Source organism: Danio aesculapii, chromosome 19 (genome assembly GCF_903798145.1).
Source record: "Danio aesculapii chromosome 19, fDanAes4.1, whole genome shotgun sequence".
Lineage (NCBI taxonomy): Eukaryota > Metazoa > Chordata > Actinopteri > Cypriniformes > Danionidae > Danio > Danio aesculapii.
In genome coordinates, this window is record NC_079453.1 from 27,842,829 (window position 1) to 27,866,307 (window position 23,479).

The 23,479-nt window shown below is 34.1% G+C and overlaps 1 protein-coding gene across 1 annotated transcript in view; it reads left to right on the forward strand.

Moving 5' to 3' along the window:
- ints3 (integrator complex subunit 3) overlaps window positions 1-23,479 on the forward strand; it is a 30,293-nt gene continuing 6,814 nt past the window's right edge. The window contains exons 1-24 of the mRNA XM_056480021.1: window positions 1-322; window positions 820-903; window positions 2,778-2,861; window positions 3,595-3,708; window positions 6,505-6,589; window positions 6,674-6,740; window positions 6,867-7,008; window positions 7,750-7,879; window positions 7,972-8,069; window positions 8,148-8,339; window positions 8,464-8,551; window positions 8,693-8,772; window positions 11,262-11,353; window positions 11,443-11,549; window positions 14,567-14,686; window positions 14,890-15,019; window positions 15,106-15,160; window positions 15,241-15,344; window positions 15,500-15,664; window positions 18,060-18,213; window positions 19,704-19,772; window positions 19,867-19,942; window positions 21,328-21,441; window positions 21,526-21,574. Of these exons, the coding sequence (XP_056335996.1) occupies window positions 239-322; window positions 820-903; window positions 2,778-2,861; window positions 3,595-3,708; window positions 6,505-6,589; window positions 6,674-6,740; window positions 6,867-7,008; window positions 7,750-7,879; window positions 7,972-8,069; window positions 8,148-8,339; window positions 8,464-8,551; window positions 8,693-8,772; window positions 11,262-11,353; window positions 11,443-11,549; window positions 14,567-14,686; window positions 14,890-15,019; window positions 15,106-15,160; window positions 15,241-15,344; window positions 15,500-15,664; window positions 18,060-18,213; window positions 19,704-19,772; window positions 19,867-19,942; window positions 21,328-21,441; window positions 21,526-21,574 (2,483 nt within the window). The 5' untranslated portion in view covers window positions 1-238. The remainder of the gene's footprint in view (window positions 323-819; window positions 904-2,777; window positions 2,862-3,594; window positions 3,709-6,504; window positions 6,590-6,673; window positions 6,741-6,866; window positions 7,009-7,749; window positions 7,880-7,971; window positions 8,070-8,147; window positions 8,340-8,463; window positions 8,552-8,692; window positions 8,773-11,261; window positions 11,354-11,442; window positions 11,550-14,566; window positions 14,687-14,889; window positions 15,020-15,105; window positions 15,161-15,240; window positions 15,345-15,499; window positions 15,665-18,059; window positions 18,214-19,703; window positions 19,773-19,866; window positions 19,943-21,327; window positions 21,442-21,525; window positions 21,575-23,479) is intronic.

The window sequence follows — 23,479 nt, forward strand, 5'->3', positions numbered from 1 at the left end:
CCATGCCCTGCGGAAGTTGAATTGTTACAGTCGGACACTGTGGAAACACTGGAGTGGTAGCGCGAAGGTGGCGAAATAAGAGTCGTAAACACACTGTGGGCGCCTAGGACTGGGCGGAGAGAGGGTTAACCATTTCATAAGCCCCACAGACCCACCTAAACAGTGAGAGAAGGGGTTCAAACAGCGCCCTAAACCCCCGTCTGGTCCCGTGTGTGTGGGCGCAGCGAGGCGGGAGGAGATGGAGCCCTCGCCGGCTAAGGGTAAAGCGCAGGGTCGCCTTCTGGTGTCCACCAGCCTGGACGCCAAAGATGAGCTGGAGGAGGTAGGGATCGACTCATTCCCATCGGCCATCAGCATACATGTGTCAGTTCGTCCTTCACAACACACACTTGCGAAGAAAAACATACCGAAAACTAAGTGCAATAACAAAAGAGACAGCCCGAATGGAGAAGTTGACACTATCAGACTTGTAAGATCCGTCAGAACTAGGGAGCATAGTTCCAGGAATGCCCTTTGTAGCCTTTTAATACCACATAAGAGCATTTAAATGGAAAAAGAGGAGCTGTGGAAGCGATGTAAACATGATGTGTGCTGATGTTATCATGTCATACATGTAGAACATGACAGCTGATGGTGTCACTGACTGTGCATCTGCCTGGAAAGCTGTTAAACTGTTAGAAAGTCATGTTCTTACTCAGGGATTAGGGTGTTTATGTATTATTTGTTGAGATCTGCAGTGTTATTTTTTTGGCATAATATGCATGTTTGCACATATTTTGCTCTGCAATGTGCTCACCTCTGTTTGTGTGTGTGTTTCAGCGCTTGGAGAGGTGTATGAGCATCACCACATCTATAACCAATGGACTGTCAGAGCGGGAAGCCAATGATGCCCTCACTGCTCATGTGAGTGTTTATCAATTATACTTTCTTATTATAACACATCATAAACACCTAGAAATAAAATGGAATTTCAAATTAGACTTATTTTATTAATAATAATTCACTTTTATGTATAAAGGACTTTTCTCAAACTGAAAACACAATAGATCAAACAAATGAGTCTTTAAAAAATCAGAATACAACACCGTAATATAAATATCAATGAATATTCAACATTTTAAAATGTTTTAGTGTATGTTTTTCAGGGAACTTTTCAAACAACCCAGTGTTGGTAAATGTGATGTTAGTAAAAATGTCTGTAGAATAGTTTTTTGTTTCTAGTTTATTTGTCTGCCTTTAAAATATTTAATTACCTACTTAAAGGTATTTTTGGTTTCTAATAGAGAAAACTCTTTGTCCATATAACTTACTATATCTGCATGTTCGTGTTGTCAACATGCGTATAAAAAGTACTATAACTATTGCTTGGCATAGAATGCAGCTATAATTTAAACATTAGTTTACCATACTAAGAATATAATTGTGGCAGAAGGGTCTAGTTTTACATGCACTTCAGAGCATACCAGACTGCATTATTGATTATTGCAGTGAAACATTTACTACATATTATGAAGCACTCAAAGATTTGTCACCAATGTTTGTTTTAATAAATACCTATTACACTTTGAATTTTGAAATTAACTATCAGTATGATTTCTAGATGTTTTTGAACTTTTTTGGTCACAAATACATTGGTGACAGTAATAGTGTAAAATATTTTACTAATTAAAATAACTCATTTACTTCATTACTTTATTTTACTTTAAATAAAGTAAAATGCTTTATTAAATGATAATTTTACAATCTTCAGAAATTATTTTATATGCTGATTTGACACTTAATCTTTTCTAAATGTTGAATATATTTTAAACAAATAGATTCGAGATGAATATAATTATTACTTTTAAAAATCTGCAATTATAGTTTGTCATAGCTGTTGTGAAAAAACAATGTGAAATACACCTTACAAATTTTTGCATATAATAATGTGTCCTGTTTAATTCTTATAAACAAAAATAAGGATATTAGACTTTACAGAAGACACAAAGTAACATGTAATTTTGTGTAACACTAGTTTATATACCAAAAAAAAAATCTGTCCAGGCATATTTAGGACAAGAACTGTTGAAAAATTTTATTTAAAGATTACTTTGGAGCCAAAAAACACTAATTAGTTGTACTTTTACATATGATACATTTTGTCTCTTGATTACTATCTATATATATTTAACAAGTACTTGTCAAAATAAGTACGCTGTTTTGTTTTTACATGCAATGCTAACAAAAGATGGAACCTTTTTCTTCTTTTCTTTTTTTTTTTTTTTTTTTGCAAAAGTAGTTTGAAACCTTAAACTTAAATTTAATATATATTCTATGTATATAAATACACTTTTGCAGATATATTTTGATGTGGCCCATAAATGTGATGTCACATCTTTGACCTATACGCTGCATGCAGCTGTTTAAAAATAGTACACGAAACAGCGGCCATTATATAATGATAAACGTTTCAAACAGTAGTATGCTGCATTAGATTTAGCCTAGGGCTTATTAGACAGAAGAACGGAATGACCTTTAGCCACGGCTTACTGGATAATGAATTTGAGCGATGATGATCATTTGAGGTACATAAGTTCCAATCAAACTTGTAACTTGCTATTGCCCTGATGTCTTCTATTCAAAATTAAATCAATAAAATGTGGCTGAAAACTACTTGATAAAATTCTACATGCATTGACTTTGTTTCGAACCATTATCGATGGTGATGATAATGATGATGATGGTGATGATGATGATGAATCTTTTTTTATGAAAGCGTTTGCTAATTGTGTGTGCAGGTGTGTAAGGGTCCACAGCAACATGAGGAGGTGTGTCTGGGTCTCTTCATGCTTCTTCTCACAGAGTCTCCACAAGCACAGCGGGTATGCTCATGACATTTGAATCATACACATGCAATAAAAGCACTTCCCACTATTAAAGTCTGTGTTAACTGGATCGCTTGTAACGACTTCACTAGTATTCAGTGGTCTTGTTTTATTTTAGTGCTATTCCTCAGAGTCTCACTCAGCAAACTAAGAGAATGGTCAAAGTCTGCGTAAAAGCATAATGTACAATTTGTGCTTTGCTATGGCACATTGTTATGCTTTAGGTGAATAATTAATCTGTGTAAGTTGATCCACTCGATTTTATTTTTTGTTTTTGTTTTGGTAATGATCTTCAATCAAACTTTGACCATACGCTTCTGCGTTTGGAGTGGTGGTCCTTCTCTGTTTATGTCAGCCACATTATTTTTAACCACACCCGACAAGTGAATGATGTGCAAAGAAAGCCCCACCCCCTACTCAATATTCTGTTTCAGTTTGAAGTAGTTGAACATACTGAAACGTAATGAAAATTCAGCAGCTTCCTGTTCACGCAAACTTTAAGGACATTCTGAACAAGCTGTTAAACTGATGTCATCAGAGAAGGAATGTTATTCCAGAGTGGAAGCAAATTTTCAGATTTGATTAAAAATAATCCGTTTTTTTTTTCTGTGAGTTAACTTGATTAACACTGATAAATTGTTCTCCTCAAGAAAGTCAGTGTGTGCTGACAACATAAACCCTGTCCGTTTTGATTCTTATGATGACTTTAATATGGCGTTGTGTTCTGCAGTGCTACAGGGACCTGACATTGGTGAATCGTGACGGCATGAACGTGGTACTCATGAAAATCAATCAGATCCTCATGGAGAAGTTTCTTAAGCTGCAGGATGTGTGCCGTACACAGGTGGGTTCCAGTCGGATGTCATTTGCACTGGTGGGGAAGAAATGAGCTGGCTTTTGAAATTGCTCTATTCTTATTGACCAGTTGGCTTTGTTTAAAGAGCCTTATATTATATTATATTATATTATATTATATTATATTATATTATATTATATTATATTATATTATATTATATTATATTATATTATATTATATTATATTATATTATTTACCTATGTGTCAAGGAGCTGTATAATAGTGCCAATAACTCATTACAATAGATATACAGCTAAACTAATGAGATTTGTTTGTAATGATAAACCTGATTTATTTTAAAACCGGCTTGATGTAAATTGTCCATAAAATTTTATGTTCCATTACAAAATGTATTAATATATTTAATTAGCTTTTATATGCCATTTCTAATAATGATATTTGCAAACAACGATATATGCGTGTATATGCATTAGGGTGCAAGATATTAGAATATATGTATACATGTACACATACATACACACTGCAATATGAATACAGTTTGACCAGATGGCTTAGGTAGTGCTGTTTGAAAATATTTCACTATTTTCAGAATGATTCTAAAGGTGACTGAATTAAAAAAAAACTGCAAAAAAATATAGCAAGCAAATTACACGCGTAGATAAATAAAAAAAGTTAAACAGTAATAAAATGAACAGTGCTTTATGGTTTTCTGGGGAGTATTGCTATTCAGATAAAGAAATAAATGAAATAATTAATCAAAATAACACTAAACAGTCTTAATTGTATAAGCAATTCAATAAAATTAAAGTGTTTTGAACTGTGGCTGCTGGACAACTATAATCCAGACACAATATTGCATAACCTATGATGTGATTATTGCGTATGTGCACATTGCGATATTGATTCCGAAATAATATATTCTGCAGTTCATAAATCTGTATTGTCATTTTAATACTGAGAGCCTACTTCGCACTGACAGGCCAGTCTGTTGTGTCTGGTCCAGTGCTTACAACACGTGAATATCTGAATAAATCTGATATCTGAATTTCAGCTCTGGATGCTTCCTCAGCACCTATAACCACAGTGCTATGAACTGTAATGACGGCAGTGTTTTTTTTCCTATCAGTTCAATCTCTTGTGTTTGAGGGTCAAAGTAGACATTGGCATTATGCAAATTTGCTATCTACTAACAAGAATGATGCTGGAAGGAAGTATGGAATCAGGATTTTAACCATAATTTTAAAATGGGGGGTGAAATATCATGTAAAAATATGAATCAAAACCGGAGAAAAGAAGAAATAGACATTCTGTACTGTATACTGCACATTGCATTTCGCACTCTCCAAAAAAAAAGAATTCTGTTAAAAAATGTAACCTTTTAGAGGTACATCAGCATGTATGCTTATGATATATTTTCACAAAAAGCTTCACAGCTTAATTTTAAAGTGAATAATGGTAGTCTAATTTACTACTGTGTTACCGTTTTTAAAGGATAAGGTGTCCTTTTAATGGTACTACCCCAGTGACAAGCTTTTGTACCACTAAAGGTGCAGTTTATTACAAATATTTTATTAAAATGTATAGTTGACATGTTTTGTGTATATACAGTATACTGTAAATGGCACAAAGGAATGAATCCACTTTTTTTTTGTTTTGTAAGGCAGACCACAATTTTAAAAAAATCTGTATTTTTTCAAGTAATTCAAACCACATGCCACTTTATGCTCCTTGACCTATTCATGAATAAGAAGTGAAGAACTTTTTTTGCAGATTTGAACTCCTCTCAAATGTACTTCTATTAATAGTGAATGAAGCACGGGTGCAAGATAGGGCATGACTGACTCAGTCATGACTGAGTGACTGATTGTCATAAAAACGTGAATGTCATGTATAGACTCTCTTTGAATTTTAAATCATTCTGCATTTATATACGTTTCTCCAAGAAAACCTCAGCATAACATGATCATGAACTGTCCGATAACAAAATGCGGGGGAGGAATTTATCTTTTATAAAAAAAAAAAAAAATAGGGGAGCATGTCCCCATACATTTCATATACTATTGAATTACTGATTAATTGTTTCAGGCAGTTCAAAGCAGCTAACAGAAGAGAACATTCTGTTATTAGAGATAACAGAATGTAAAATTCCGGTGTCTGATTTTAAACCTGTTTTAAATCTGTATATTAATGAGAAATTAATGGAATGGGATGAATGTAGGAATAACAAATTGTATGAAGGGAATCAATTTGTAAATGAAAAAAATGATTATAATTTTGAAAACAGACATGACCAGGTAGTACATATGAGATGTGAAATTGGACACTCGACTCACACACGCATATTTATTGAAAGGGGAAGAAAAAATGATTTGTGACTTGTGTAAGAATATTTTGACGATAAAGCATATTTTAATAGAATGTGTATTTTAAATGATAATAGAGAACGTTTTTATTCGAGTGAAATGTTTGAAAAGGTGTCTTCTGGTGCAGTTTTAGAGTATTTATCTTTGATCAAACTAAAAGATTGTATATGACATATATTGTGTATTTTTTATTTTTTACAAAGTATGTTTGTTAAGAAACTGATATGATTATATTTTGTATATTTACTATATGTTTTTGCCATGAATATAGCCAATGCTGCTGATATGGCATTAAAACCTAAATAAATAAATAAGTTTCAGGCAGTTCAAACCTACTTTTGGGAGTTGGTAACTGTTTAAAATTGTGTACTTTAATCTGTGAAACTTTTTACATTCACAAAATGCAGGAAATGCAACATCTGAAACATCATATTAACGCTTGTCTTCTATGTGTGGGCAGCTGGTGTGGTTGGTCAGAGAGCTAGTGAAGAGTGGAGTCATTGGAGCAGATGGAGTCCTCATGACGCTCATGAAACAGATCGCTGGTATGTTCACACACAAATGCAAATCATGCTATGTACTTACAGCGTATTCCTATGTGTGCGTATCTAACATACGTCACTCCGCAGGGGGAGACATTTCCAGCAAAAACCTGTGGTTGGCAGAGAATGTGTTGGACATCTTAGTGGACCAGAGGTGAGAAGTTTTGAGTTAAACAACATGTGACGTGACTGCTGCACTGTAGGAGTGAACTACGTCCATGCAAATCGACCAGTGTGAGCTTATTATTCAGTCTCAAGATTGTGTCTGTGTGATGGACAGGGAGTGGGTGCTAAAGAGCGGGATGTTAGTGGCCATGTCTTTGTACACGTACCTGCGGCTCATAGTGGACCATGGTACAACAAACCTGCTGCCCCTCAGACAAAGGGAGGTGGACTTCTGCATCGGGCTGCTCCGAGAGAGGGTGAGTACAGTGATGTCTAAAAACAATATGCACATATTTTCTGTGCAAAAAAACTGGCCAAGATTTGCACACGTTGGCATTGATTTAGACACACATTGAGCCATGATACAACACTTTGATACCAACATTTTCAAATTCACCAAATGTACTAAAAGATAAAAGAAAGAGCCTGAATTAAAATGAAATATAAATAGTTTTTTCATCGTCCACTAATTTGGAGAACTCTCCCTCTGGAGCTGGCTGAGGTGAAGTGTCTCGCTCAAGGGCACTAAAGCAGGATTGTGATGTCTTTATCTGGGTCAGCACTTCCCAAGAGAACACTTGGGATTTAGCTTGTGACTTGGGCTTGAACCAGCTGTGATTAAATTAGGCTGCGAGCAATTATTCAACAGATTTAAAGACAACATTGAATCAAAATTGACCTTGCAAATCTTATGTAAATGTTCTTTGGTCTTTTTAGCGCACTAGGGCTGCGTGCAATCATTTCGATAATTAAATAATCAGCCACGTATTTAATTTTCTCCATTTTGTTGGGAAAACATGTTGTTCTACATTCTGCCTAATATTCTATGTCAAAACAGCATATGGGCTCTTATATTGCTGTTGTCATCTCATCACTTATATTGCAAGTCATCTCTTCGGACCCTCTTTTGGGATGCTTTTCATGAACTGGCCCCCATAACAAACTAATTTTTGTATATGTTTCAAGTGTTTAAGTTCTTTTTCTTCTTTTATTTTTAGTTCATGGAGTGTTTTATCATCGGGAGGGATCTGGTCAGACTCTTACAGAATGTGGCTCGTATTCCCGAGATGGAGTTGGTGTGGCGAGACCTGCTGCACAGTCCTCAAACCCTCAGCCCACAATTCACAGGTGTGCAAGAGCGCAATTCATAGACAGAATACACAAGATTATTGAGTATTAAAATAATGAACATTTATAAAAAAAAATTTCCCATCCTTCAGGTATATTGCAGCTCCTTACCTCTAGAACCTCACGCAAGTTTCTGGCTTGCCGACTCACCCCTGACATGGAGACCAAGCTGCTGTTCATGACCTCACGGGTAAAAATGCACACAAAAAACTGACACATTAATAATTGTGACTTGTATGTCGAACGCTCTTCCTTTCTGTGTCTGCAGGTTAGGTTTGGTCAGCAGAAGCGCTATCAGGACTGGTTTCAACGGCAGTATCTGTCCACAGCTGAGAGCCAATCACTGCGCTGTGACCTCATTCGTTATATATGCGGCGTGGTTCATCCATCCAATGAAGTGCTGAGCTCGGATATTTTGCCCCGCTGGGCCATCATTGGCTGGCTTCTGACAACCTGCACGGTAATAGGCTGTTGAAAGCAATTTCAAAAATACGACATCTGCAACTACTCCAGAATCGCTAGAAAGCACATCTTTTTCGTTATGTTTGGAGTTCATATTAATGCGATCACATCTCTCCCTGCAGTCTAATGTTGCTGCATCCAATGCCAAACTGGCCTTGTTCTATGATTGGCTCTTCTTCAACCCAGAGAAAGACAGCATAATGAACATCGGTAAGAGAGCAAGGAAGTCCTTCTTGTCATTTTAGCTTTGACTTTATAAACAGATAAGAATAAACCACATGTTTAGCCTCAACCCAGATTCTTAATTAGATTCTTTCTTTCTTTCTTCTCTATCTCTTTGTCTTTTTTTAGAGCCAGCCATTTTGGTAATGCATCACTCCATGAAGCCACATCCTGCCATTACAGCCACACTACTGGACTTCATGTGTCGGGTGAGTAACACGTTCTCACTTTTTACTGCATCTAGGAGCTTGTTCATTTCACTCACTTTACTGTGGGAAATGACCACAAAAATAAGATCACCAGAATTAAGCAGTAGCTTTTTTTTTTTTTTTAAATGGTGCAGAATTCATCCATACATGTTCAAACTTTTATACATGTTTTGTAACAATAAGCAGTTAATTTTTTTACAATATGAATTGTAGAGGCGTGAACCTACACTGGTTAACTGTTTGGTTCGGTTACGATTATCATGCCATGGATTCGGTTTAATTTGACATCACGGTGCATTGACAATGCTGTCCATACAAAATGTAAAAATTTTACTTTACAGCACAACAATTCTTGTATTAAAGTTTATAAATATATTTATATATTATTTGTAATACAATTTTGTCCTTTAATAAAAACAGTCAGATATTTAAACTGTACCTTTTAAAAACACAAAATTAAAAGCACAGATTGCATTTATAGCAAATAAACAAATGTAAATATCCCAGTTGCTTTCTGAGTGTTGTCGAGCGAGTCCTTACACACCTGTGATTGGTCACGCACTCAACTGAAAGGGCTGCAATTGGCTCTAACGCTGTGGCGCTGTTCACCGATAAGTAGGCCTACATGGAATCTGCCGATTTTTGGCCCATCATAAAGTCTATTTATTTACTTGTGTAATTTGTGTAAATTTATATTTATTCAGTTTTTAAATTAATTTCAGTAATAATATTGACTAATATGAAAGTGTTCATTTGATTTATTTACAATATAGTTTGTAAAGTAATATTTTTTGTCTTTTAGTTGATATTATGTGATAGACTTGTTTACCAAATAAGTGGATCTAGATGGATTAGCATTGTAAACATTGAATAAAAGTTAAAAAACTAAAAAAAAATTATTTTTTAAGTTTTTAGTTATGATACTCCCAAAATAATTTTGCATAAATCCACAGATTTTTTACAAAATTCTTCGCAGAAATAGGAAAACATGTTCGCAGATTCTGTCTGACCCTACCGATGAGTAACAGTTACTTTCATTTTCTCCATAGCAGTGAAATAGGGTCTTCTGCTGTAACTTCAGACTGTCCAGCAAACACTAACACAGTGAATTGTGCAGAGTTTCTGCGTTAAGTAGTTGGAATATTTTAATTACTCACCCTCATCTTCCTCGCCATAATACGCTACTGTAATATAGCACGTATGAGATAAATGGCGTCCGTACGTAAAAACCGGTTATGATCTATTACTGAACCAATACCGAATTGTCCATGTCTGCATCGAGGTGTACCGAAGAAACAATTCATTTTGACACCCCTAATGTAAACAGGCTTTATTTCATCTTAGCTCAGGTTCATTAAATAATGTGAGCCGATATAGCATTTGATTTTTAATAATACATTTAGTAAATTAGGGCCCTATTAAATCCATTTTCCCTAAATTCTGAATAATTTTCTTAAATTGGCATTGTTTTTTTCCTGTTTTTAATTGTAATGTTTACCATAAATTTGAGTACTCGGAAATCATATTCAATAAATTTGTTTAATAGATTTTAACAAAATTAAAACAAAAATAAGTGTATATGTGTGTGTATATATACAGTTGAAGTGAGAATTATTAGCCCCCCTGAATTATTAGACTGCCTGTTTATTTCCCCCAATTTCTGTTTAACGGAGAAGATTTTCTCAACACATTTCTAAACATAATAGTTTAATAACTCATTTATAATAACCAAGACACCAATAATAATATAATATATTAACCAAGAATCTTCAAGACACTTCTATACAGCTTAAAGAGACATTTAAAGGCTTACTTAGGTTAATAAGGTTAGCTAGGCAAGTTAGGGTAATTAGGCAAGTTATTGTATAATGATGGTTTGTTCTGTAGACTATTGAAAAAAAAATGTAGCTTAAAGGGGCTAAAAAATGTCCTTAAAATGTTTTTTTAAAAATGAAAACTGCTTTTATTCTAGCCGAAATAAGACTTTCTCCAGAACAAAAAATATTATCAGACATGCTGTGAAAATTTCCTTGCTTTGTTAAACTTCATTTGGGGAAAAATAAATAAATAAATCAAATGGGGGCCAATAATTCTGACTTCAACTGTGTGTATGTATATTTGTATGTGTGTTTGTGTATGTATTTATGTATTTTTTTTACACACTCGTGTGTGTGTGTGTGTGTGTGTGTGTGTGTGTGTGTGTGTGTGTGTATATATAATTCATTAATGTTGTAATTATGATCACTACTTTGAGAAGCACATTTCACATTATACAGCTAATTCTGTTTTTACGACTTGATTCCACCCACATTTTCCACATCACAGAAGTCGCAGGGCCAGTCTAGTCCTGTCAAATAAAGTTACACCCTACATTCTTTTCTACTGTATATTCTGTTTGACTCAAAAATAAGTAGCCTAATTCAAGTTAAGTGCATTTTGAATAGCAGCTATTGTTTTTAAGTCTCACCTGCTCTCCTATTCTCATTTAGATCATCCCACACTTTTTCCCACCTCTTGAGGGTCAAGTGCGACAGGGCGTCTTCAACTCTCTCAACTTTATCATGGAAAAGAGAGTTCTAGCGTGAGTATAACACACACTTTGTCACGAACAGCACTCGTGTGTAGAGATTCTTTCTGTATAAGTATCCTGAATTTCTCTTGCTCTCTCAGTCATCTAGCACCTCTGTTTGACAACCCTAAACTGGACCGTGAGCTGCGGTCTATGTTAAGAGAGCGTTTCCCAGAGTTCTGCAGTTCCCCCTCACCGCCCACAGAAGGTCAGACCTGCACACCATCATTTCAATCAAACATCAAACCCGAATGTCATAAAAACCACACATTCTGGCATGCTTTTCAGTATACTGAGATTGAAGAGGAGCTGAAATTGTCTAATAGTTTTTATATTAAGCAATACTGATAGGGTAATATGTATATTGCTTCATACCAGCAGTGTTTTATTGAAATGCAACTGAAAATAGTGTAGAAGGCTTCTCACAGGAATTTCTACAGCATTTCAAAAGATTTTAGTTACAAAAACAAGATGTGAACATTTTATTCAAATAAATATTTACATAAACACTAATGTTGTTTAATATTAATATAATTCCATGTAGTAGTTATTATATGTAATAACTAATATATGTTTAATAAAAACTTTCTTAATGTAATTTAATAGTAAATTTCAGTAACTGAATGTTTTTCAGTGTTTACACTTATATTAATAACGAATTTGGTATTTTTAATAACACTATTAATAACACATTTTGGAGGTTGACTAGAAATATTTAGGTTTATTAGAAAAAGGAAGTTTGTTTTTAATAGTTTTATTAATTTCCATTAAATTCAGGATGTATAATTTGCATCTATAAAATTTCTACATTTAAAAACTGTCCTAGTTTAATTGTCACATATTCCAGGTATACATTTATTATTCTGAATTTAAAAAGCATTTGATATGATTTCAGTTTAACATTAACTAAAATAAACAAAGACATTTTGGTCAAACTTTACAATAAGGTTTCTTTAGTTAATATTTGTAAATATAATTACTAACATGATCTAAGAATTTTATTTAATTTGTATTTATTTTATTTATTTATACAGGGACAATGTACAGCATGACATGTTGTGCCAAAGTTAGCTATAAAGCAAAGTTAGCTATATTAGCCATTTTTTAAATGGTACAATATAGTACAATACATACACTACATCATTGTCAATAAAATGAAATCAAATCAGTGGTTGCGTATTTTGATTTTCTTTAGGCCAAATTTTAAGAACAGTTTTAAAATTATTAAAAGTGATGCTCTCTCTAATGTGCACTGGTATTTTATTCCATCTTTCTGCTGCTCTGACTGGCAGTTCTTTTGAGTTTAACTTGACAATCACCTATAACCGATGACCTAGTCCATCTTATAATGTCCTTGCAGACAATCACACGTTGTTTGAGAGGTGGTGGTGCAAGATCATTCAATATTTTATACATTTAACACACATCAGCATAAAAGAAGAAACTGTCAAATGTTAGTAATTTAATAAATGAACAAAACTTGTACAGCATTTATTAATTGTTGATCATAGTTCAACAACTGTCATTAACGCACTGAGTTAATATGAACTAACAGTTTACCAACAGTTCCAACATTAAGAAAGATGAATATATGCTGTAATAAATGTGTTGTTCATTGTTGTTTCATGTTAGTAAAAGCGTTAACTATTACAAACTCATTGTAAAATGTTACCAGTTGTTTTTTTGTTTTTTAAGAGTAAATTTTCAAAGATTGCTAACATTTCTTTGTTGCATTTGTGACGAGCAGAATTAAAGATTAAATCGACATATTCCATTAATAAAAAATGACAAAACACACCACTAATTGACAAATTCTTTAAATAGAAACTGAAAGTTGAGAAAATGTTAACATGATCTTTATTAGTTAATGTTAGTTAATGCTTTAAGTAGTAACTAATGCTTAGGCCAGACAGAATCTGTGGGCATTTTTAGCTACAGTATTTCTGCAGAGAATTTTGTAAAAAATCTGCAGATTTATGCGGATTGATTTTGGGAGTATCATAACTAATAACTTAACATATGAAATAAAAAAAATAATACCTTTTTAACTTTTATTTAATGCTTACAATGCAAATCCAATTAGATCAACATATTTGTTAAATAAAGCAAGTCTCTCATATGACATGTCTACTGAAAGACAGAAAATATGACTTAACAAACTGTATTATAAACAAATCATGATGATTTTATTATTACTATTATTATATCACAATAATATTAGTGAAATGAATTTAAAAACTGAATAAATATAAATTTACACACATTTACACGAGTAAATACAGACTCAATGATGGGCTAAAAATCTGTGGATTTCTGTGTGCGCAGATTCTTTGTGGGTCTACGAATGGGTAAATTACTGCTATAAACATTATAATTAACATCTCTGTAAGAACACTATGATTTATTTTAAACAATTTAAGTCCTTTTGCTTCATCTTAGAATCTATGCTAAAGTAGGGCTGGGCGATTAATCGAAAAGTAATCGAAATCGACATTTAGAACCTATAATCAATCAAATTTTTCCGGTTCACTTTTTTCGATTTCTTTCCCTACCGTGTGTGGAGTCACATGGCTAATTTATAGTTATTATATTATGATATATACTTTTTATATTATTCTGAATTTATACTTCTGCCAAGCGCACATGTACAGTCTGGCGCAGCCTTCGCATACCTGCACACCTCTCAAAACAAATGTAACTACTCGTCTCAATGACAAAGCACAAGCTTTGTGATTTTGTCAGTTAGGTATAGGTGACGAGGGTGTGCGGCGCAGAGAGCCGCGTTTTAATCAATGTGTGTTTTAATTTCAGCATTGGTGTTCAATAAATAATCATAGATAATAGATAGTGTGTGTTTACTTATTATTTTAAAATCAAGTAATCCACCTTTAATTCAAAAATCTCTCACTTGCAATATGTGAGCCTTTTTACTGTACAAAACTTGTCAGTGAACTATGAGGGCAAAAACATAAAATAAGTAAATAAAATAATCGTTCATTAATCGTAATCGAGTTAAAATGTTCAATTAATTGAGATTTTGATTTTAGACCAAATCGCCCAGCCCTGTGCTGAAGCCTTCTACTGGTTTAGAGCCCCTAGTTAAGTGTGTCATGTAGATATAAAATATAGCAACAAATGCATTAATATATAACAAGTTATGATCTCAGAAGTCGGTGGAAATGAATTACTAAAAGCATTTCATTTTTCTCCTCTTATATTCTGTAGTAAAAATGGAGGAATCTGTTCCTTTGGAGATGGACAATCATGTGCTCGATAAGGAGGATGGTTGCTATGACAACACAGATGCTACCTTTAGTGACGATGAGGAGGAGCTGAACAATAAGGGTAAGATTCTTGCAAGTAATAGCAGATGCACTTTAGACCAGCCAATTAAATAGAAAAGCACTAGTTCACCTGAGCCCATGTGCTCTGCTTTGTTGTTCAGGATCTAGATCAGTGAGTCTGGCTCTGAATGATGCCCGTGACCCACTTTTGTATTTTCAGCTCATTTTAGTGCCATCATTATATGAACCCTTGTTTATCTCAAGGTAAAAAACGAGAATTCAGGTTCCATCAGCTCAAGGAAACGTACATTGACGAACCTGCTGACATCACACCGTTCGTTGATCAATTGGACGAGGCACTTAAAGAAAGGGTCCTGCTGCTGCAGAAGGGGAGGTGAGACACAGGATTAATGATAGTATTGTGGTTGTATAAAAGCCTAAATTGCTTTAGCCTAATTTATGCTGTTCTTTCTCTCTCAGTGACACAGAAACACATTGTGAGGTCATGCAGGAAATTGTGGATCTCATTTTAGAGGTTTGTTTGCTCGTTGACAACACTTCAATTTGTACTGTAAATATGGCTGGCAATTCAAATGTATTTTGTTTTTCATTTAGGAGGACTTTGACTCTGAGCAGATGTCCACTCTGGCTTCCTGTCTGGCTGAACTGTTTAAGAGTCACTTCAGAGGAGATGTGTTGCCTGAGGAGATCACAGAAGAGTATGTTTCTGTCTGACTTCCCGTCTGGTTGGATGTTAACCTTTTGTTTTTGGTTTCTGTCTGCAATGTGCTCTGATCCGACTTCCCATGTTGCCCCGTTCATTTTTCTAAATGCTGATTAAGGCTAATAGGTTGCTGTGTGCGTGTGTTTGCAGGTCACTGGAGGAGTCTGTCTGTAAGCCGGTGTGCCTGATCTTCAGGAACTTGTGTCAGATGCAGGAAGACAACAGCGGCTTTTCTGTTCTGCTGGACCTGCTCGCTGAGCTCTACCAGAAACAGCCGAAAATCGGATATCATCTGTTGTACTACCTCAAAGCCAGGTAGACGCAAATGTTCATTGCTTAGTCCGAAATGTATCCAATTAGCTTGTCCAATCTGTCTTATGCCAGGTTCAAACTAAGCGTTATATAAAATTTGTGTAGAATTTAGCTTATAAAAATTGTGTATAAACTTTCCTAAAAGTAAACATACACCAGAATTATATTTTTTAATTTATGAATGATTATGGCACATATGGTAATTTTAAAGTGGTTCAAATAAATAAATATTTAAGTTAAATATATTTACTTAGTTTACTTACAGCTGCGCACATTCTACGTTTGCAAGTGAGACCCTAGGCATTTTAAATTCAGTTTTGATTTCAATTTGGCTTCCAGTTATTGGCTTTGCAAAGTGCATGGCTATTTTCTCTTGAATCGATTCAGAGCTTAGCAGCAGATGACATTCTAGGCTAGTTTTAGTTTTAATTGTACATTTCAAATGCCCACAAGGAAGAGCACTTGTTAGTACACCTGAGTCATGTTAGTTGGTTAAATGACTTAAATATGCATGTCCACAGAAGATTTGTGGATCCCTCCTTCATTCTCAGCAAACTGATGATATTATAATGTGATTGTAAAGTACTTAGTCCAAAATTTTACTGACATGATTGACTTGTTTTGTTACTATTGATTGTTTCTGCATGTCAGAGCAATACTAAACTAGTTTTAGTTGCTAGGGCTGGGCAAATTCTTATCTCTGTATTTTTAGGAGGAATGACGGTATACTTTATATATATTTATTATTTATTACTCAAACCATTTATGGAGAAAAAATAAATATTATATATATATATATATATATATATATATATATATATATATATATATATATATATATATATATATATATATATATATATATATATATATATATATATATATATATATATATAATTTTTTTTTCTCCATAAATGGTTTCTTGAGTCAAAGCCTTCATTGAACCTTTATTAAACTGTTTTTGAGCAAAATTGAATTCAAACAAAGGGGTTTCCAAACCTGTTTACAAATAAACAGCTGCACAAAATCTTTAAAAAAATAAAATACAGTACAGGTATTTCTCCTGCTTAACACTATAAGCTGCACAACATTTCAAATTATAAAAAATCTTTTAGAAATAAATACATTACAGGGTTTATTCCGGCTTAACACTATACACAGCCCTGCTGTGCAAAAAACAAAGTAAACAAAACCATAACTCATACACTTCTGTTTGTTTTTGACTAAACTTGTTTTACTAAATATTTAAATGAAGAGATAAAAACGAATAGACTGAAACTATTTCATTACATCTCATATTTTTAGAGTACTGTGATGAAATGCTGATTAAGCTTATAAATGTAAACAGTCATTGCCGCAAACAATCATTTTACTAGAATAACAATCATTTACTACTGACACTTAGCATATGGTTCATGGGTTCAAATAAAAATGAGATGCGTTACCGCATTAAGAATATCGTGCCACTTTTCTGTGTTGACCGGGGCTACACGTACCTCCATGTTTGCGTGTAGTTATGGGTCGTTCTTGAACAATTCATTCATTTTGAACTAATCTTTTATATGACTCGAACGATGAGTTCTCTCAGGAAGTGATTGGTTTGTTGGCACATGCGCACCTTTGTGCAGGTGGAGCTCATGTGCTACCTTGGAGTGGTCTGTTTACCACATGTGTGGCCTCAAGCCATATTGATATGAAAGATATTGGATAATCCTGCATCGCTTTGGGGAATCATATCAATATATCTCTAGAACTTGATATACCTCCCAGCCCTATATCTATTTCTGTGAAAGTGTCACCTGCGTTTATAGCCAATCATCATCAGTTATGTGGTTGTCCCACACTCAACAAACACATGATAATCCTTATTCGTAATGTGCCCCACTCACCCCCTCAAAGCGCACACCAAAGCAGTTTAGACAGAAAGAGGTAGACAGACCAGTGAACTCAATTGCTAATAATATATAATTTATTCTTGGTAATGTTGTTGTAACAGAGGAACCAGAAATGTATTTGATTACTCCTTATCTAAGAAAAAAGTAATTCCCTTAGTAACGTTGTCTATTTATTACACCGTTATTCCCATCAGTGGTACCAAAAGCACACATCACCATCTGCTGTTAAAAACAGTAAAACTTCAGCATCCATTCAAGAGGGAATAGTGATGCATTTTGAAGACATCTGAATCTATACAGAAATAATATTAGACCTGTGGTGAAATATTGCTTGAAATCAATCTTCAAACACAGACAATAATTACTGAAAGCTGGAGATTTGTTGAGTGCCTTATATAGATATTTTGGCATTTATAAATTGTTGTTCTCCTTTTGTTTGCCGAGTTCTGTGCTGTGAAATCTTAGTGTTTTCATAGTTGACCCTTTTTTGTATGTCTTTACAGCAAAGCAGCATCAGGGAAGATGAGCCTGTACGAATCGTTCGCTCAGGCTACAGCTCTGGGAGACCTGCACACCTGCTTGATGATGGACATGAAGGCCTGTCAGGAGGATGACGTGAGACTACTGTGCTACTTGACCCCCTCCATCTATTCAGAGGTAATTGCTTTTGTATTCGCTGTGGGGTTTATCAGACAACACTAAACTGTTCAGACATAAAGCTGGTTATCGATTTTTGTTTGTTTGTTTGTTTTGTTTTTTCCTCTGATAGTCTTTTCTTGACAAAAGCTGTTCGAGAGTACAACTAAACTATGCTTCTATTTAAAAGCTGCAGCAGTTCTGGTCTTGTGACCAAATTAGGGTCGTCTTGGGTTTTTAAAATGCCTTTTGTTTCAGTTTTTAACATATTTTTGTTAATATGTAATCATTTGTAATTATTAATTTGCTAATATTTTTGCAAATGAAAGAATATTATGGCCTAATATGACTTTTAAACTTTTAAAGGAGATTATTTGATTAAATTGATGTAAATGCTACTGAAATGACAAATTTTTCATCGTCAGTTGGTTCAAAATGCTTCTGCTAGATTCATCTGTAATGGTAGGAAACATGACCACATTACTCCTCTTCTAAGGGGCCTCTATTGGCTGCCCATCCAATTCAGAATTGATTTTAAAGTGCTTTTACTGGTATTTAAATGCCTTCATAATATAGCCCATAATCTATCTCTCAGAGCTGTTGCATTTTTACACTCCTGTAAGATCTGTCAGATCAAGTGATCAAAATCTTCATTTAGTTCCTCAGTCCAGACAGAATCTCAAACATGCCGTGTGATGCACGTCAATGTTTATCATTGGATCTCACACATCAAGCAAGCATAATCGAACCTCCATGTCCAAATTTGAATACTGTAAAATTCATCATGTTGACTTGAATCTTTTAATGAGTGGTTTGTAGCATCAGAGTGAATAGACCTTGAATAGAGGGACCGAAAAACTTACAGAACTTTCATTTTGGGATGAACGGACACTATTTCTACATGCCATAAAACAGGGTTACCACTGGTCATGGAATTTCTGAAATATCATAGAATATATATATATATTTCAGAAACTGAAAGTCAAGGAGTTTTTTAGTTTTAATTTGTTTTCAATTTTACTTTGCGTTTCTAAAAATGTATTTTTCTCTACTGTGGTATTTTTTATTGCATTGTTTAATGCCTTTTGCCAGGCTTTTTTTTTCAGTATCTTTTTTTTTGTCAACCGGCAGTCACTTAAGTCAAATGCAGTCACCAGGCTGTTAAAATACTACCTGGGGCTGTTGTTTTTTTTCTTGCTCACTGCTCAACACAACAGCTGCCTGTTTTTCTATTCATTATAGATCATGGAAATTCAGCTTTTTAGTCAGGGAAAAGTCAGAGAATTTAGCATGTAGCTTAGAGAAGAAACCCTTGGTGCAAATCTAATCGGCTGGTGAGTTTTCATTGCAGTGTAATTGAGGAAAAAAAAAGATCAGAACATGGTAAAAATGTGTTAATGGCATTCAGACATTGGTGTTTGGCAGATTATATTAGCAGAGTTTCATTGACATGTTTGTTGTGTCTTGATATGAACAGGCCTTTAGTTTTTCTGTGTGTTTATGTTGTACAGTTTCCAGATGAGACTCTTCGTAGTGGCGAGCTCCTTAACATGATCGTGGCTGTGATTGATTCAGCACAGGTTTCTGATATACACCTTTGGCACAGATTATATTCAGGAGGATTTATTATTCAAATCTCCAATAACCTCTACCTCTTTTGTTTTTGCCTCACAGCTTCAGGAGCTCATGTGTCATGTTATGATGGGGAATCTGGTCATGTTTCGTAAAGACTCAGTCCTCAACATTCTCAGTAAGTTCAAGGATTCCAGGTTTAAGTCAAATTGTATTATTACACTTTGATATCAGCAATTATTACTTTAAACTAAAATGAAACAGAGATTGGACATTTAATGGTAGATTTTTGCTTTTGAGTTCAAGTTAATTGTTCATTTAAATGGCTCTTTTATTGTCAGAACATGACAAACCCACATTAACCAGATGAACATTTCATTATTCTGAGGTGTTGTATTTATGATGGTAAATATTTCTGAAGCTTTATTAAGTAAATTTTAAATAATTTGCCAGCTCTTTTCCTTAACAAAATAGTTTGTTCACACTTTACAATAAGGTTGTATTAGTTCATGTTAGTAATGCATTTACTAACATGAATTAACAAAGAACAGTACACTTATTTGCTGATAATAGGTAATGAAAATGAGTTGTTAGTTCGTGTGCATTAACTAATGTTAACAAGCATGAATTTGAATGTTTATAATGCATAAGTAAAGGTTGAAGCATGATTATTAAATTCTGTAGAATTATTGTTCACAATTAGGTCATGTTAGTAAATACATTAACTAATGAAACCTTATTGTAAATTGTGACCAATATCTTAACTGAGAATTAATTGCTAATTAGTTCCTGCATGTTTAAATGGTCAAATGACTCGGATGTAAATTAATAGTGAAACAGAGTATCTTCAAAAAGTAAATTCATTGATTAATACTTTGTCATTCATAACGATTCAGATCATTATTAGTATAGGTAAACCTATGCATAAAGCTCCTCAGAATTCATAGATCTCCCAGTCCTGCCACAAACTATAGTGCACTTACTTGTTCGAAGGTGAAACCATGGTAAATCCATGAATCGCATTTTAACTGGATTGATCATGGCTCAGTGTTTGTCAGTGCCTTGGAGAACATCAATGCTGTTGATTCAAGATCTGTCATCATGTAAAGAAGCTAAAATCTTGCTGGACTTTTGTTGGGAATGATGGTTCCACTTTTATTCATAAACATTATTATCAAACAGGAGTTACATTTTTTTCCTCTATAAAATGATATCACAATAATGAATGTTTTTTGCCCAGCACTACACTTTAAAAAAATGCTTAGTTTCACACAATTCCTTCATGTTGTCCCAACACAAATTGATTAAGTTAATTGTTTTAACAAATTATTTAACAAATAACATAGTGGATCAAACCTAAATCAATTAAGTTCTTCCCCAAAAAACTCAATAATTGTTAAAGCTCATTTAAAACATGTAGTCTGAACAATCAGCGAAAATCTTTTTTGAGTGTATGTTGCACCAGAAAAACACAAACACAAGAAACACAGATGGAATCGAAATCTAGCATGTTAGCATTTCTCCATGGCTTCTCATTATGCTGTGTTTGGCTGTGTGTTACAGTTCAGTCTCTGGACTGGGAGACGTTTGAGCAGTACAGCACATGGCAGCTTTTCCTGGCACACAGTATCCCTCTGGAGACCATCATCCCCATTTTACAACACCTCAAATACAAAGGTGAGCATCACTCTTCCCCGGCACTCTACATATACTCCAACACCACCAACATTTCCCATAATTCTCCTCTCTCTTCACTCACAGAGCATCCTGAGGCTCTGTCATGCCTGCTGCTGCAGTTGCGCAGAGAAAAGTAAGTCTTTAACACAAATGCTTGTTGATCTTGGCTGCTTGTCATTTTTTTTAGTGATTCAACAGTCTTGGTTAATCTGCAAATTCTAGTATTTATTCTTTGCATAAAAATATGGATTTGTATCATTTCAAAATATAAAGAAAAAATATAATGATTTGACTTTGAGCTAAAAGTGATCACCTAAACATGAATTATATAGAAAAACAGCCAAACACTCAAGTCATCTGTACAATGTTTTTATTTAATGTTGGAATTATCACTAAATCTGCGAAGTATGAAATGTTTAAAGGTCAGTATTTGTTACAGGAAATTCAGTAAGAAATCATAATCGAGCATAGGGCTGTGCGATTATTTGAAGTCGTATCGAAATTGCAATTTAAACATGCACGATTTCTAAATCGCCTCACAGCACAATTTTCCGCAGTATGCTATTTGACCCAATCATAACGCAGTAAACAGAGCGCAAGAACAGGAGACGGTCAAATGCATTGCATAAACAGGAATGATGAGTTCTGCAAAGTCAACATCTGTTGTGTGGGATTACTTTGGATACAGGAAGGCTGATTTATCGCAGAACCAGGTACAATGTCAACTATGATTAGCAAATGCTGTACAAGTATTGTTCATTATCAGTTCATAGTAGTAAAAACATTAACTAATTTGTAAGACCTGTCATTCACATATCGCATCTACAAGTGTGTGTAAAGTGCGAGGTGCATCGCTTCCCTCTACATTGTCAATGCGATTTGTGCTCTTTTGTTGTTGCTAGGTGACCATCAACCATTTTTCAGAGGATGACAAACGAACAAAACATTGCTCCAGCTCTGAAACAAGTTTTATTTATGGAGAAAATTAAAAAGCACTGGATGTTTGGGTGCTTTGTGTTTGTCCAAAAAGCACAGAATCACCAAGAGGCGACACTCTGTTGCTGTTTGGGAAACAGCCACTAGATGCCGCTAGTGTCACGCAGCGGCCATTATGAAATGAAAATTTCAATCGAATAACAGCACGGATAACTAACGTTAGACAGAATGGATTAAAATCTTAAGTTAAATATGAGCTAAAATGTTATATATTCATACACCCCCAACATTTTAACAATATCTTAATGAAAAGAAAACTATTTCCAAAATTTTGACAAGACTAAGTTTAATATATCTGTTTAACTTATTAAAGTAAGGTTAACAAAATGACTTAAATTACACATTTTTAAGTTTTACTTATTTCTGCATCCCCCTAATTCCCTGATTTGAGTATTAAACATATCTTTTCCATTCTGATTCTTTTAGAGTTGTTTAAAGAGATGCTCAACATGATGTCTCTTCAGAATTCCCCATTGTTTAATTGGATTCATATCAGGAGACATATTTATAATAATATTACCATAGATATGTATGTGTGTTTATATGATGAATTTGTGTCAGAATTCAATCATATTGGACAAAATGGCTTTTGACATAACGTATTATTATAAATAATACTATATACAATTATAACATAATACTGCAACAAAAAGTGTACTGTCAGTCTGTTATCAACATCCCATTTTAAAAAGTCATGTTAATTTAATTGAACATGTCAGTATTAATTTGTATTATGCCAGTGCGTAAACTATTAAAGTAATTTAACTTGAAGTCATTTAACCTTAAAGTGACAGTTCCAAGAAAATAAGTATAGTTAAAATATAAACATTAAGTCTGTAAAATAAACTGTTAAAAGTGCTGATGATTGGGATTGTAAGTGTTGTATTGTCATCTTTCAGGTTGTATCAGCTTTAATGCATTTTTAAAATAAATAAATAAAAACAAAGCAGCTGCTTGCCATGGCGACAGCAGTAAGATCCAATGGACGGCCGATCGCTTTCACTCCAATATGGTGGAATAGTGGGGCTGTTGATGGGCGTTG